General features: G+C 42.1%; 2 protein-coding genes across 3 annotated transcripts in view; both read right to left on the bottom strand.

Moving 5' to 3' along the window:
* The window catches only part of LOC311132398 (syndetin-like), a 214,882-nt gene extending 212,784 nt beyond the window's left edge, over positions 1–2,098 (bottom strand). Inside the window, exon 1 of one of the 2 annotated variants that reach the window (XM_084165674.1) lies at positions 1,952–2,098. In XM_084165674.1, the coding sequence (XP_084021800.1) occupies positions 1,952–1,984 (33 nt within the window). In that variant the 5' untranslated portion in view covers positions 1,985–2,098. The remainder of the gene's footprint in view (positions 1–1,951) is intronic. The other variant, XM_084165673.1, reaches the window with a different exon arrangement.
* A 1,739-nt stretch (positions 2,099–3,837) lies between these two features.
* On the bottom strand, positions 3,838–11,480 carry LOC311131882 (HEPACAM family member 2-like; the record flags this gene model as incomplete). Its single annotated transcript, XM_084165001.1, has 9 exons — positions 3,838–4,409; positions 4,835–4,908; positions 5,330–5,364; positions 5,475–5,496; positions 6,276–6,404; positions 7,530–7,829; positions 9,200–9,484; positions 10,660–11,019; positions 11,417–11,480. The coding sequence occupies 9 exons, from the start codon at positions 11,478–11,480 to the stop codon at positions 4,275–4,277; spliced, it is 1,404 nt and encodes a 467-aa protein (XP_084021127.1). The 3' UTR covers positions 3,838–4,274.
* Positions 11,481–17,438: the final 5,958 nt, after the last annotated feature.

Here is a 17,438-nt window from a genome sequence, read left to right on the forward strand (position 1 = left end):
ACTGACTACGGTTTGCAACTGCACATGGGGACAAAGATCGTACTTTTTGGAAAAATGTCCTCTGGTCTGATGAAACAAAAATAGAACTGTTTGGCCATAATGACCATCGTTATGTTTGGAGGAAAAAGGGGGAACTTGCAAGCCGAAGAACACCATCCCAACCGTGAAGCACGGGGGTAGCAGCATCATGCTGTGGGGGTGCTTTGCTGCAGGAGGGACTGGTGCACTTCACAAAATAGATTGCATCATGAGGAAGGAAAATGATGTGGATATATTGAAGCAACATCTCAAGACATCAGTCAGGAAGTTGAAGCTTGGTCGCAAATGGGTCTTCCAAATGGACAATGACCCCAAGCATACTTCCAAAGTTGTGGCAAAATGGCTTAAGGACAACAACATCAAGGTATTGGAGTGGCCATCACAAAGCCCTGACCTAAATCCTATAGAACATTTGTGGGCAGAACTGAAAAAGCGTGTGCGAGCGAGGAGGCCTACAAACCTGACTCAGTTACACCAGCTCTGTCAGGAGGAATGGGCCTAAATTCACCCAACTTATTGTGGGAAGCTTGTGGAAGGCTACCTGAAACGTCTGACCCAAGTTAAACAATTTAAAGGCAATGCTACCAAATACGAATTGAGTGTATGTAAACTTCTGACCCACTGGGAATATGATGAAATAAATAAAAGCTTAAATAAATCATTCTCTCTACTATTATTCTGACATTTCACATTCTTAAAATAAAGTGGTGATCCTAACTGACCTAAGACAGGGAATTTGTACTAGGATTAAATGTCAGGAATTGTGAAAAACTGAGTTTAAATGTATTTGGCTAAGGTCTATGTAAACTTCCGACTTCAACTGTACATAAGTATTCAGACCCTTTACTCAGTACTTTGTTGAAGTACCTTTGGCAGCGATTACAGCCTTGAGTCTTCTTGGGTATGACGCTACAAGCTTGGCACACCTGAATTTGAGGAGTTTCTCCCATTCTTCTCTGCAGTTCCTCTCAAGCTCTGTCAGGTTGGATGGGGAGTGTCGCAGTGTCCCAAAACTTTTTGGAGTTAGTGCTACAGGATACACATTTCTGTTTGAAAAAGCTAGCCTTTGCTTTCCTAACTGATTGTGTATATTGGTTCCTGACTTCCCTGAAAAGTTGCATATCGCAGGGGCTGTACGATGCTAATGCAGTACGCCACAGGATGTTTTTGTGCTGGTCAAGGGCAGTCAAGTCTGGGGTGAACCAGGGGCTATATCTGTTCTTAGTTCGGAATTTTTTGAATGGGGCATGCTTATTTAAGATGGAGAGGAAAGCACTTTTAAAGAACAACTTATGTAAATATGGTATTTGTTTTGCTAAAATGTCTAAAAACCTGTTTTTTGCTTTGTCATTATTGGGTATTGTGTGTAGATTGATGAGGATTTTTATTTATTTAATCCATTTTAGAATAAGGCTGTAACGTAACAAAATGTGGAAAAAGTCAAGGAGTCTGAATACTTTCCGAATGCACTGTAGCTAGCTATTACGTAACAAGATACAGATCTCAAGAATGTCTGTAACTGATAGGCCATGTAACGTTATGCTGCGTACTAGCAAGCTAACAACACATTACCTTGCAGCAAGGTGAGAACTTTCATATCTACACACTTCCCTATCCTTTGTTTTGCCCTCTCATAGCTGCTGGCTAATGTGAAACTTCTGTCACTCACAGCACAAGTGCACATTGCTAGCGAGCCAGCTATCATGTTTCCTCTTTCGATGAGACAGCAATCTGTATCTAAACTGAGATCTTGTTCTGTGATTTAAATGGACCAAGATCATCATTATAAAGCACATTGTTATCGGATCAGATGTCAACTGTCAGCTGCTAGCTACTAGTAGCTAACTACCTGGCTAGCATGCTGCCTACAGCCAGTGCGATGCGATCGACAGGTGAAACTTCGGGGACTTACCTGCCGGGCCATAAGTGACTTTATCTTCTGCATCGTGAAAGAAAGGTTTTTCCAAAAGATAATGGGTTAATTTTAGATGATACAGTTACTGTCAACGATTCAGCTCCGGCTCGCTGAGAGAGAGGCCATGTTATTTATCTATCACGTGATTATTTGCTAGATATGGGAAGTGTAGTTCAATGGGTACTACAAAGCGATCGTCACTAGTTACCACAGCCACAAAGTCATAAATCCCGCCTATTTCTAAAATGTATCTTCTTAAAATGTGATTTTTAACCTCACCCTAACCTTAACCCTAACCTTAAATTAAGACCAAAAAGCAAATGTTAGTTTTCATGAATTTTTACAATATACCCCATTTTAACTTTGTTGCTGTGGTAGCTAGTGGAAACTCCACAAAGCGTGACGTGATGGCGATGTAAAACTACATGTTCCTGTTTTTACCTCATGTTGTCAAAAACAGTTAAATATAATATATATTTTCTATTTTTGACAATTCTCCACTTCTCCTTTACTAATGAAATGTTTGTCCCCAAAACATTTTATTGTGTTGTTTATTGTAAAAGTTAATGCTACCCACAGATTTATAAAAAAATATATACTTGTAATAAACCCTTTATTGAAAATCAGGCCATTTAAATTTATGCAAGCCACTTATACTATCATGTCTCCATTCCTGTGGTTTTATTTTCCAAAATTGTAAAGCAGGTGTATAGGTTTTAGTTCAAGGTGTCTCCTGCAACTTCACCTGAAAACAATAGATGGCAGTAGTGGGATACTCTACTGTAAGTGACGTGGTCCCGTCGTTTGGAAAGAGACACTTGTCATCAGGCAAAAAATAGGTGTGCTTGTGTGTGTGGCCTATCACATAATGCAGCATATTGTTGATCATGTAGCATATCTTCCTACAATTAATGAAATAGAATAGTAATTTAATTGCTATGTGCATAGCGAGGACCCCTAATGTTTGAAAAAATCATGGGGTTAATTGAGGAGGGCATTATAACACATCATACATAGCTATTTAATGAACTTAATCCCAAACAGTTTTGTTTCATGAACTAAGGATGGTGTCATCTCAAGCACCAAACACTGGGCCTACTACCTGATGGAGTACAGTCTGGTTTAAAACAACACAGGGAGTATCCTAGTCTAGTTCCTGCTCCTGCTTAATGACACCACTGGCTATTTCCCTGTCAAATGAAGGCAAGGAGAGGTGCTGCCTCCAGGCACCAGTGTTGTTTGTCATGCAGTTGTATTGAGTAGATCCTCCCGTAAAACATATAGAGAGGCAGATGGTCTCCCTACCAGGAGCCGACATCATAAAATACACTCTGAATGTTGAATGCATTTAGTCAATATTATGCCCACGATCAGGCTCAAAATCGAAATCCTCACAGTGTTTCTACAATAAGGAAAGTAGTATCAGTTATATCTATGACAAACTCTCCAGTACTTTTTTGGGATAAACTAACACATTTGACACAGCTGATGGTATTCTTGCAGTTGGGTCTGCTTTTGCCAGAGTCATGCATCTAAATTAAGATTCACTCACTCACTCTCCACTCAACCTCCCTCCCATACACACATACACAGACTATTCGTGACTAGGAGTCAGCAGGAGCAGGTGGAAGGCGCAGTACCACACGCTGAACCCTCCTTCTGTCGCTCCCTCTCTCTCACCAGACCAGAACAGACTAGACCAGAACAGACTAAGCCTGATCAGACCAGTGACACAACTGAATAGTGCTGCATTCACCACCAGAATAAAGGGCAACCTTTCACAACAGTTCCCAACACATCTCACATCACTAAAGTTATTCATTTAAGATGTTATGGGAGGCAGAAAACATTTATCATATAGTTAATTATGGAATGAAGCTAATCAAATTGTTATAAATCTTTATTCAAATACAAAAAGTGCATATCTGTACATGGAAACTGTACAATACTCTGCAGACAGGCAACAACACATCTGCCATTTAACACTCCGGTGGAGTGTACTTGACAATGTCAAGGTCAACAAAATTGCTACATTCAGAAAAGGACAGGAGGATAGGACTTATAACATATTCAGTAAAATACAATTTAATTTATTTCAAAACAAAACAATAAAGCAAGTGCAGTGTAGAGTAGATATTGTATTTACATGTTGAAAAACTATGTTAGACAACACCTCCATCAGACATGCAATGTGATAATTCATTCATCCAAATAATCTTGCCCACTTCCAGAAGCAGCTTGAAATAGCACATTGAATATATATACAATTTGAAGAGAGAAAAAATATGAATGAGAGGGTCTTTAATACTCTGGTCTCTGGTTAACCTTCACACTGCTTTCCCAGCAGACTCCGGGTAGCCAGCGTGGGAGTTTCAGGGATGTGCCTGATTACATCATAGATGGTGGTATGTAAATCCTGGACAGACTCTAGGTGTGCCAGAGATCTGCTAGATGCCTGGGAAATTAAAACAAACAACACATTCAGGGACACTACATGTTATAGCAAATGGAGGGAGTGGGAATAGAACCCAGGTCACATGTGTAAAAGGAAAATACATTAAGCATTCCTCCAATAGAGTTAACCCCCTGGTGGGGGGGGGGGGGTTGTACATTTACATTTGAGTCATTTAGCAGGCGCTCTTATCCATAGAGATTTACAGGAGCAATTAGGGTTAAGTGCCTTGCCTAGTCGGCACGTGGTTTCGAACCAGCGAGCTTTCGGTTACTGGCCCAACGCTCTTAACTGCTAGGCTACCTACCGCCCGCTAGGTAGCCTAATGTGGACTCATTAACGAGGGTCATTACAATATCAAAGAGGTGTTCCTACAGAAAACTAGGCCTATTGTACGAAGCTGTATTGTTGCAAGGCATACAACATACCTGTGTAGATTCAATTTTCCCAGGTATAGAGACAAACTCATAGATGCCAAAGTCTTCCGTTGCATCCTCATGACCTGTAAGTACAATGTAGTTGATGGTTAGCATCTTCACCTGATATACTTTTTGGTGTCAATGTAGTGTCCTCTCTATTTACTTCCTGTTTCTTGTTCCTTCCTAGTAGGTTATTTGATTTAGGACATGTGTCACTTTTGGTTTGGGGAAAACTGAATACTGCCCCACCATAGTTAAATGTATTCAACTCAGTTCACTAAAGCACAGACAGATCCAACTGAAACTTGAAGAGATTAGCAACCGAGCTTCTGGGCTAATATGCCTGCACAAGACAAACAAGTATAATTACTGTAATTGTTCTATGTTAGTGAAGGGTTTATGAGGAGTATTGTTTGGCTAGGGCTATGTACACGACACTGCCTAACAACAGGCAGGAATGTAAGGGTATAAGGTGAACATTGCAGGTACAGAGAGGGAGCTTACCTGAACGGTGTGGGCGCTTCTGTTCTGTCAAAGGTCTGCGTGGGAGAGGCAAAGCAATTCTAATTTAACCCATTTACTGTAGTTAGGCTACCTAGACAGAGGTTATCTTTATTAATGTGTAAGCACTGATCAGTAATGGTCTTACCTGTTATAGATGTTCATGAGAACTGTAAAATAAACAGTAGATGTTTTAATATTACATCTTTCACTCTTTAATAACAACAACTATTTCTATTTTACCCTACAGGCAAGTGTTCGGCCTTTGTTAAGTTGAATGCCTTTTCCTCAGATAAACATGTCATTTTGCCACAGATGCTGTTTGAGTTTGACATACTGTAACATTGGCAGATGATTGGCATGTACTGTATAGTTAACAAACTTCAAAATCTAGTGTCTACAGTAGTGTCTAGTGTCTACTGTAGTGTCTAGTGTCTAGTGTCTAGTGTCTACAGTAGTGTCTAGTGTCTACATTAGTGCCTAGTGTCTACAGTAGTGTCTAGTGTCTACAGTAGTGTCTAGTGTCTACAGTAGTGTCTACAGTAGTGTCTAGTGTCTACAGTAGTGTCTAGTGTCTACAGTAGTGTCTACAGTAGTGTCTAGTGTCTACAGTAGTGTCTACAGTAGTGTCTAGTGTCTACAGTAGTGTCTACAGTAGTGTCTAGTGTCTACAGTAGTGTCTAGTGTCTACAGTAGTGTCTACAGTAGTGTCTAGTGTCTACAGTAGTGTCTAGTGTCTACAGTAGTGTCTAGTGTCTACAGTAGTGTCTAGTGTCTACAGTAGAGTCTACAGTAGTGTCTAGTGTCTACAGTAGTGTCTACAGTAGTGTCTACAGTAGTGTCTAGTGTCTACAGTAGTGTCTAGTGTCTACAGTAGTGTCTAGTGTCTACTGTGGTTACAGTTGCTGCTATCACCCTAAGTCATTATGAAGATAACCATAACATTTACCTCTCCTGGGATGATGACAGCTCCTTCTGAAGTAGATCAGTAACATACAGCTAATGATGAACAGACAGGACAGAGTGATGCCAGCCAGAGGAGAGAATGATCTGCTCTCCTGGACATATCTCTCCTTTCCTACAAATAAAAGAGAATAACCATAACCTCTTGCAGAATCAGTGCCTCTATTAAAACCCCTCCTGAAAACCCACTTTTATAAAACAAACTTCTAATGTATGATTTAATATAGCTATTTTGTTTTCCTTCTCCATTGTTCTGTCTCTGTATCTTCTGTAGTACTTTTATTTATTTTTTATTATGCACTTGATGAGAAGCACTTTGTTAAACTGTTATCGAAAAGCATTCTATAAATAAAGTTATTATTATTTCATTCAGAGTCACATTTCAAAACTTTAAACAGGGCCGGTTTCCCAGACACAGATTAAGCCCAGTCCTGGACTAAGAAGCTCTTTCAATGGAGAATATCTATTGAGAATGCTTGTTAGTCCAGGACTAGACATAATCTGTGACTGGGAAACAGGCCCTGAAGGTTTAGTGACTACATTCTACTCATTTGAGAAGAGAGTCCAAGGTGAGAGTAAACCTGTCAACCCAGACTTGGTGGACAGTTAGTGTGTTTAGTTTGTTCATTGACTTTTTAGATAATCGTCAATAGGATATATATATTTACAGCGTCATTTGCTATACAGTAGCCAAGATTATGTGTATCTTTTTCAATTTGGAGACTGAAACCACCTACGCATAGAAACTCCATACATGCAGTAAAACATTGTCAACAATGAGACCAGCCAGCTGTTATTTTTCTCTGTTTACTCTCCCATAGAGCCAGTGGACTTTTACACAGGCCTGAGTGACCGGCACTTGGCAACTAAGGAGAAATACAATATTTATGATTCACCTTGTGTGGATGGATTAACTGGCTCTGTTCTAAAGGTACCTTTCATTTGGACTCTCTGCAAGCAAGGTTACTGCTCATATTTAGACAAGTCATACTTTACAAACTATTTAGGTTTCAAATGTAGGTTACATTTGTCCCTTTGACATTATGCCTCATCTTCTCTTCTTTGTGGTCTTCACCTTGGTACCTCATGGCATGATAAGGTGCACAGTGTGTATCCAGACCTGATTCCCAGTTCCACCTACGCTATGCCAGCACCCCAGGGCTGTGTGTGTGTGTGTTCCCAGTCCCTCCTACGCTCCCTCCAGCACCCCAGGCTAGTAGCCCAGCCCAACTTTACCCACCTGTCACCAGGCTGGCCACCACCAGGGTGAACTGGGTCTCGTCCTGCTTCTGGGTCACGTTGTTAAAGGCCCTACACAGGAACTCCTCAGCCTGGGCTAGCTTGTAGGAGGTGACCTCCAGGCGCAGTCCCACAGTGATGACCTCAGTGGCGTTGTTGGTCTTGGAGATCCACATACAGCTGTTGGGAGGGTTGGAGTCGGCCTGACAGTCGAAGAACACCAGCTCACCAGGGTTCACTGTGAAGACCTCCCCAGTCCGCAGACCATGGTCAGACTTCACAGCCAGGTTGTAGGGGCCATCTGGGAGATATCAGAGTGGTTCATATTGTCACAAACCGGCACTCTGGGAACATAGTTTTATGATCGACTTCAAACTCTATTGGTACTGTGGAAATCTAGGATCCTTTGGCAGCTAGGATAAATTGTTTTATTATCAATAATTCAGAATGTCATTAACTGACCAAACATGTCGTCCTATTGTGAGGCTGCTTTTGGCTCTTCGCCACTACAAATCAGGTTACAAGACATATAGTGGTTTCACTGCTACAGGGACTAGTGGTAGATTTAGCCACGACTGTGTTGGTCCAGGTCTTCTCACTTCCTTTAGCCAAACAGGTGGCAATTACTGTATTTTGATTTATTTGTATTATCAGAGTGTTAGCCTGAAGAAACGCCATACATGTATGGGACTTATGTCAAAAGTATCCTCCCATATAGGCTAACCTCCAAACCTGCCACAACCAGCCTGGTTTCCTTAACCTAACAGAGTCACGGTAGAGATACTGCAGTACTGACATGATAGTATCGCCATAGAACAGTGGACCTCTGTCAGACATAGACTCCCATGCAAATTTCAGCCACTTCTGTTTTCCGACCTCACTGAGCTCTCTTATGTTTTGAATTTACATACTGGTATTACTCATAGAATACCAAGAGGATGGAAGTCTTTACACTTCTGTAAAATGTGGAAAATACAGTGCAGGAAATTGTGTCATTAAGTTCCTTCCCCAGGCTCTTATTTACAAATGTTTACATGTATTCTGCATTGACTAGCTCATGAATAGCAAACATTATGTTCTATTGTGACCCATGTTGTATGAGACGTAGTTGTATGAGACGTAGTTGTAGAACTACAGTAATGTTATAGACAGACCTACAGTAATGTGCTGTTATAGACAGACCTTCAGTAATGTTCAGTTATAGACAGATCTACAGTAATGTGCTGTTATAGACAGACCTACAGTAATGTTCAGTTATAGACATAACTACAGTAATGTTCAGTTATAGACAGACCTACAGTAATGTTCAGTTATAGACAGACCTACAGTAATGTTCAGTTATAGACAGACCTACAGTAATGTTCAGTTATAGACATACCTACAGTAATGTACTGTTATAGACATAACTACAGTAATGTTCAGTTATAGACAGACCTACAGTAATGTTCAGTTATAGACAGACCTACAGTAATGTTCAGTTATAGACAGACCTACAGTAATGTTCAGTTATAGACAGACCTACAGTAATGTTCAGTTATAGACAGACCTACAGTAATGTGCTGTTATAGACAGACCTACAGTAATGTTCAGTTATAGACAGACCTACAGTAATGTGCTGTTATAGACAGACCTACAGTAATGTACTGTTATAGACAGACCTACAGTACTTACAGAAGACACTGAGGTCCAGGGTGTGGCTCTGTCTCTGGCTGATGTGGTTCCTGGCCAGGCAGCGATACTGTCCAATGTCCTTCTTCTTCACAGGGCTTATCACCAGAGTAGAGTTGTCCTGGGAGAACTGATGGCGATCACTAACATCTAGGGGCATGTTGTTCCTCAGCCACTGGTACTGGACCCTGGTTCCGTTCTCCACCCTACAGGTCCACGTCACGTTCTCCTTGTCCTCAACAACTGTAGAAGATGGTGCCTTCTGGATAACTGGGGTGGACACAGGTACTGGAGAAGGGGAGAGATGAAACAGTAGGATGATGATAGGCACATATTAAGTGCAGCCAAATAAGCCACAAAAGTACAAATCTTTCTAGTTACTTAATAAACCTAGTTACTGAAGGAACCTAGTTACTGAAGGATCCTAGTTACTGAAGGATCCTAGTTACTGAAGGATCCTAGTTACTGAAGGAACCTAGTTACTGAAGGATCCTAGTTACTGAAGGAACCTAGTTACTTAATAAACCTAGTTATTGAAGGAACCTAGTTACTGAAGGATCCTAGTTACTGAATGAACCTAGTTACTGAATGAACCTAATTACTGAATGAACCTAGTTACTGAAGGAACCTAGTTACTGAAGGATCCTAGTTACTGAAGGAACCTAGTTACTTAATAAACCTAGTTACTGAAGGAACCTAGTTACTGAAGGAACCTAGTTACAGAACGATCCTAGTTACTGAAGGAACCTAGTTACTGAAGGAACCTAGTTACTGAAGGATCCTAGTTACTGAAGGAACCTAGTTACAGAACGATCCTAGTTACTGAAGGAACCTAGTTACTGAAGGAACCTAGTTACTGAAGGATCCTAGTTACTGAAGGAACCTAGTTACTTAATAAACCTAGTTACTGAAGGAACCTAGTTACTGAAGGATCCTAGTTACTGAATGAACCTAGTTACTGAATTAACCTAGTTAATGAAGGATCCTAGTTACTGAATGAACCTAGTTACTAAAGGATTCTAGATACTGAATGAACCTAGTTACTGAATGAACCTAGTTACTGAATGAACCTAGTTACTGAAGGATCCTAGTTACTGAATGAACCTAGTTACTGAAGGATCCTAGTTACTGAATGAACCTAGTTACTTAAGGATCCTAGTTACTGAATGAACCTAGTTACTGAATTAACCTCGTTATTTGATTGTGTTGCTTTTTATTTTATTTTTTACTTTAGTTTATTTAGTAACTGCATTGTTGGTTATGGGCTTGTAAGTAAGCATTTCACTGTCAGGTCTACACCTGTTGTATTCGGCGCATGTGACAATTACAATTTGATTTGATTTGATCAAGGCAAAAATAAACATATTTCTTACCCTCTTAATACGTCTTTTATATTGCTTTAATAAATCTATAAAGGACTATACAGTCTGATAGATAAGATTCTCTGGTGTCCACTAACTCACCATCTACGGTGACGTGGACAGTCCTCTCGGCCCTGACGAGCTCCTGTCTCTGGGGGAGCTGAATGTCCAGGTCCAGGTGATAGTCCCCCTCCGCCGCCTCGTCCAGCCTGGGGATCAGGAGAGAGGCGTTGGGGGGCTGGAAGCCGTAGCGGTTCCTGTGTCTCATCGAGGCCACCATGATGGCTGTGTGGTTGTGGAATGTCACCAGGAGGGTTTTGGGGCCCCCCGGCCGGGTCTGGTACCAGCTGCCCTGGATCTCAACGTCCTCCAATCGGAAGTAAGTCTCCACTGAGAGGAGGAGGGACTTCCCTTTGACACCATGGAGCACGGACGGAACATGGACGATCTCTGAGTTTACTTCTGAGGATGGAGGGAAGGATGGGGTGAGAGAGAGAGAGCATTATAGAGGGAAGGAAGGGGTGAGAGAGAGAGAGAGAGAGAGAGAGAGAGAGAGAGAGAGCAGGGGTGGAGAGAGAGAGAGAGAGAGAGAGAGAGAGAGAGAGAGAGAGAGAGAGAGAGAGAGAGAGAGAGGAGAGAGAGAGAGAGAGAGAGAGAGAGAGAGAGAGAGAGAGAGAGAGAGAGAGAGAGAGAGAGAGAGAGAGAGAGAGAGAGAGAGAGAGAGAGAAAGAGAGAACATTTTAACAAATAATCTCAGAGGGTGGGGTGGACCTGTTCATGTGTTGGGCCACTTTGTTTCCTACCCATAAAGTCGTATCCTCAGCGCCACCCAGAAGTTCCTCGACCCGTTTCAGTTTGCCTATCAGCCCAGCAGAGGAGTTGATGATGCCATTCTTCCTCTCCTCAACATGGTCTATAGACATCTAGAGGGCGCTAAATCCCATGTCAGGGTTCTGTTTATTGACTTTTCTTCTGCCTTCAACACAATCCAGCCTTACATTCTGGCACAGAGACTCATAAGGGACCTCTCCTTAGATGGGGGGCTGGTTTTGTGACTGTTAGACTTCCTGAGCCGAGGTCACAGCGGGTCAAGGTGGGTCCTCACGTGTCGGACATACGCACCACCAACACCCCACAGGGATGTGTTTTGTCCCCACTCCTGTACATCTTGTAAACAAATAGTTGTACTAGTTCCCATCCTGACAGACACCTTGTCAAGTTTGCTGATTACACTGCCTTGATCAGCCTGTTGCATGATGACAAGGAACACCATGGCCCAGTCCTAAATGACTTTGTAGAGTGGTGTGATGAATCACACTTGGTCCTCAATACGAACAAGACCAAAGAGATGTGCATAGACTTCAGGAAGCGAACAACACCCACCTCTGCAACATCTATCAGAGTTCAGAACATAGAGATTGTAGAGGACTACAAATATCTGGGTGTCCTCTTGGACAATAAGCTTCAGTGGAGTAAATATACAGACCTGATCTACACAAAGCGTCAGCCGAGACTGTACTTTCTCAGAAAGCTGGGATCTTTTAATGTTGACTGGACTATACTGACTCTGTTCTACAAATCTTTCATTGAGAGTATTTTAACTTTTGTATTGTTTGTTGGTTTTGGTAATTCCATTGTCAGCCAGAAAATGCTGAGAGGGATTATCACCACAGCAAGCAAGGTACTTGGAGTCAAACAGACAGGCTTGGATGAGATCTTTAAGGTCAGGGCCCTCAGCAGGCTCACAAAAACATTTTAGACCCAAACCACCCCCTGTACCCAGACTTTGAACTACTCTCCTCTGGGTGAAGGTATGGGGCACCCCCTGGCAGGAAAAACACCACTAGACAGTGATTTGTACCAGGTGTGATATCCCTCCTAAACAGCTTTGGCTAATATTCCTATCCACCCTGTAAGGCCAGCAGACTAGTCTCTTTCATTGGTATATACTGTATGTAACTGTAGTGAATTTAGTATTTTCAATTTGTTGGCTACTGTATTTAAACGCCACTTTAAACATGTACAGTTGAAGTCGGAAGTTTACATACACCTTAGCCAAATACATTTAAACTCAGTTTTTCACAATTCCTGACATTTAATCCTAGTAAAACATTCCCTGTTTTAGGTCAGTTAGGATCACCACTTTATTTTAAGAATGTGAAATGTCAGAATAATATTAGAGAGAGTGATTTATTTCAGCTTTTCTTTCTTTCATCACATTCCCAGTGGGTCAGAAGTTTACATAAACTCAATTAGTATTTGGTAGCATTGCCTTTAAATTGTTTAACTTGGGTCAAACATTTCAGGTAGCTTTCCACAAGCTTCCCACAATAAGTTGGGTGAATTTTGGCCCATTCCTCTTGACAGAGCTGGTGTAACTGAGTCAGGTTTGTAGGCCTCCTTGCTCGCACACGCTTTTTCAGTTTTGCCCACACTTTTTCTATAGGATTGAGGTCAGGGCTTTGTGATGGCCACTCCAATAGCTTGACTTTGTTGTCCTTAAGCCATTTTGCCACAACTTTGGAAGTATGCTTGGGGTCATTTTCCATTTGGAAGACCCAAGCTTTCACTTCCTGAGTGATGTCTTGAGATGTTGCTTCAACATATCCACATAATTTTCCTTCCTCATGATGCCATCTATTTTGTGAAGTGCACCTGTCCCTCCTGCAGCAAAGCACCTCCACAGCATGATGCTTCCACCCCCGTGCTTCACGGTTGGGATGGTGTTCTTCGGCTTGCAAGTTCCCCCTTTTTCCTCCAAACATAACGATGGTCATTATGGCCAAACAGTTCTATTTTTGTTTCATCAGACCAGAGGACATTTCTCCAAAAAGTACGATCTTTGTCCCCATGTGCAGTTGCGAACCGTAGTATGGCTTTTTTATGACGGTTTTGGAGCAGTGGCTTCTTCCTTGCTGAGCGGCCTTTCAGGTTATGTCGATATAGGACTCGTTTTACTGTGGATATAGATACTTTTGTACCTGTTTCCTCCAGCATCTTCACAAGGTCCTTTGCTGTTGTTCTGGGATTGATTTGCACTTTTCGCACCAAAGTACGTTCATCTCTAAGAGACAGAATTCGTCTCCTTCCTGAGCGTTATGACGGCTGCGTGGTCCCATGGTGGTGATACTTGCGTACTATTGTTTGTACAGATGAACGTGGTACCTTCAGGCATTTGGAAATTGCTCCCAAAGATGAACCAGACTTGTGGAGGTGTACAATTTCTTTTCTGAGGTCTTGGCTGATTTCATTTGATTTTCCCATGATGTCAAGCAAAGAGGCACTGAGTTTGAAGGTAGGCCTTGAAATACATCCACAGGTACACCTCCAATTGACTCAAATTATGTAAATTACCCTATCAGAAGCTTCTAAAGCCATGACATCATTTTCTGGAATTTTCCAAGCAGTTTAAAGGCACAGTCAACTTAGTGTATGTAAATTTCTGACCCACTGGAATTGTGATACAGTGAATTATAAGTGAAATAATCTGTCTGTAAAGAATTTGTGGAGTGGTTGAAAAATGAGTTTCAATGACTCCAACCTAAGTGTATGTAAACTTCCGACTTCAACTGTACATGATACTGCAACAACATTTCCCCATGGGGACAATAAAGTCAGTAAAAATTTTAAAAACTGCAATGTTTGGCCTGACTGATTAGCGTTCCATTATAGATGTACCTACAGTAGTCCCTGTATATTTCTGGTTGTGAGAGTTGTGTAAACACGTCGCACATGAATTCAATCTGGGCCCGTATTCATAAAGCATCTAAGTGTAAGAGATACGATTATATGAACAGGAGGACCTGATCCTAGATCAGCACTCCTACAGCACTCCGAGATGCTTTATGAATACGGGCCCTGATCACACGTACAAACCAGTGAGCTTTTCATGAACATGAAAATGAAAGCCATAGCAGTCTATTTTACAGCATGTGCAGACTCCTCTTGATGCTGAGCTTTGTAAAGCAGAAAGAGTAGGTTAGACTGAGATATCCTCCTATGTTTACATGATTAACACACCTGTGTCATGCTATTTATTCATTCCATTTACTTTATCCAGAACTCTGTCCTGAAACTGAGGTAAGCAAATATTTACCCAATTCATAAGTGATTGCGAGACATTGACAAGCCTATCATATTGCTACTAACAGGTATTAAAGCAAACATATTTAAGCTGTATGATTTAGCCATTGAACATCGTGCACTGTGCTCTGTCTACGTTAGCGTAGACTGCAGTTGCCATAAGGATTTTGCACACTGATAACTGACAGAAAAAAAATCACCTTTGTGGTACGACATACTGTATAATAGAGAAAGAACTGTGTTCATTTGGTTTTTGCTCTTCCACATTGTCTTTCTTTTTCAAAATAACTAATGTGAAGTTTTGCAGCTATTTTGGCAATAGCAGGGTTACGTTTCTAGGAATAGGAAGGGAGTGGGTTATGTGTGTGTTGTGTTGCCATCTCAGATTAAACAGCATCAGGCAGGTAGGCTGTACACAGGTTAACCCCCCCCCTTCCCCCTCCATCTCCTTCTCTCTCGCTCTCCCCACTCCCCTATCACTTTCTCTCTGTTTCTATGCCCTCTATTTTCTATCTCCCTCCCTCCCTCCCTTCCTCCTCCCTCCCTCCCTCCCTCCCTCCCTCCCTCCCTCCCTCCCTTCCTCCTCCTACCTCTCCCTCCCTCCCTCCCTCCCTCCCTCCCTCCCTCCCTCCCTCCCTCTTCCATCCTCTATCCCGCTCCTCCAATCCTTCCTCTCCCCTCCCACTCTCTCCCTCCTCTTCCACCTCCCTCCTTCCCTCTCTCTCTCTCTCTCTCTCTCTCTCTCTCTCTCTCTCTCTCTCTCTCTCTCTCTCTCTCTCTCTCTCCCTCCTTTCCATTCAGTACAGTTCTCCCGGGGGACGTCCAGGCCCTGCTGACTGCCACTGTTGTTCATCACAATAGATGAACTGTGTGCCTGGTGTTATGTCTTAAATAATACACACAGCCTTCCCCCATCCATGTCACACTCCGAGTGGCCTGCAAGCTAGGCCATCAATGTGTGTGTGTGGCAGGGGGCTAAAAGTGTGACAGGCTGGGGAAGGTCTGTCAAATAAGCAGGACAGTGTGCTGAACCCGCTGCTGCCACTGTTGTTACTAAACAAGCCTGGGATTGTTGTGGTGATAAGAGACAGTGACAGTGGAGGCAATGGGCTCTGAGAAGGTGAGGGGATGTCTTCACTGTCACACACACACACACACACACACACACACACTTATATACACAAATTGGCCAGCTGAATGCTACTGATGCACCACCATCAAGTGTCCCCCTCCTCCTTCCTTGATTACATAAACAAGATCTCTCAAGTGAATACAAACACATTCTTAGAAGTGAGCTCCAATATGAACGCATTCTTAGAAGTGAGCTCCAATATGAACACATTCTTAGAAGTGAGCTCCAATATGAACACATTCTAAGAAGTGAGCTCCAATACATTTACATTACATTTTACATTTTAGTCATTTAGCAGACGCTCTTATCCAGAGCGACTTACAGGAGCAAATACAAACACATTCTTAGAAGTGAGCTCCATTGTTTTGTTAGGACATCAGATGTTGAGCTTATCTGGTCATGTGAGATTGGTTGGACATCTATTATCATCAGCAGGGAAGGACTGGCCATAGGGCAATACTGGCAAATGCCAGATGGACTGACCCATTATAATTTATTTGGCAAATAATGGGGGCCTATAGTGAAAAAAATGTGCCGTGTGGGAGACTTCAGGAAAGAAATGGGCCAGTGTGATAGAAATGCCGACCCTATGTCTGGTCCAAGCTCGTCCCAAGCTGAGTCACCAGAGGCCTGGTTGATGAACTCTTTCCAGTGTGTCCTTCCTCCATCTTCTGACTGTCTAAAGTCTGACTGTCTGAACCTGTCACGACTTCCTCCTCTCCTTGTTCGGGCAGGCTTCGGCGTTCGTCGTCACCGGCCTACTAGCGACTGCCGCTCCTCATCTCATCATTCCATTTGTTTTGTCTTGTTTATTACACACACCTGGTTCATATCCCCTCATCAGTACCTGTATAAGTGTTCCCCCTACCCCCTTGTCTTTGTGTGTGATTGTTTATTGTAGAGGAGATTATAGCTCGGTGGAGCTCGTTCCTATTTGTGTATCGCTGGGTTATTCACCCGTGTGCCTTATTTTCCCCATTGTGCCGTTTGTCCGCACTGGTGTGTATTACGCATCGCTGCGTACCTCTGTTTATTGATTAAACCATTTATTCCATGATTTCCTCTCCTGCGTCTGACTCCGTCCATCATCACCCGCTACAGAACCATACATAGAAATGCTAAAAAAAACGTATTTTGACCATAAAAGCCAGCATAAAGTATATGAAACATGGGAATCAGATCATAAATATCGGTAGCTACTGCACTGTGACATAACAATGTAACAACAACTTCGTCAACCACCATAGAATGAATCTCGGTTAACCCAGAACTGAAATCACGTGTAATTTGGTCAGATATGTTTACGTAGACGTCTGTACCATAGACTGTACCATAGACTCAACATGGGCCAACACTGACATCAACGCCATGCATCAACACACATGCATAAGGGTATTCCTGTCCTATACACTATGATTAGAAAGTACCATTCTATTATGCGTCTAATAACTGATCAAATAAAATACAGTCTAATGACAAGATAATTGGCAATGTTGATGTAGGCCCATACTTTTAGTTACACTTTCAAAACATTTAATGAATTTCTCCTGAAATGACATTCAATTAACATTGCTGAAATGACAGCAATAGACCAATCACCAGGTATGCCCAGATAACAACATTAACCATAACTGTTTCATCCGATATTTCCAATACTCAGACACAC

The sequence above is a fragment of the Coregonus lavaretus genome (assembly GCF_964263955.1).
Source record: "Coregonus lavaretus genome assembly, chromosome: 7".
Taxonomy (NCBI): Eukaryota; Metazoa; Chordata; class Actinopteri; order Salmoniformes; family Salmonidae; genus Coregonus; species Coregonus lavaretus.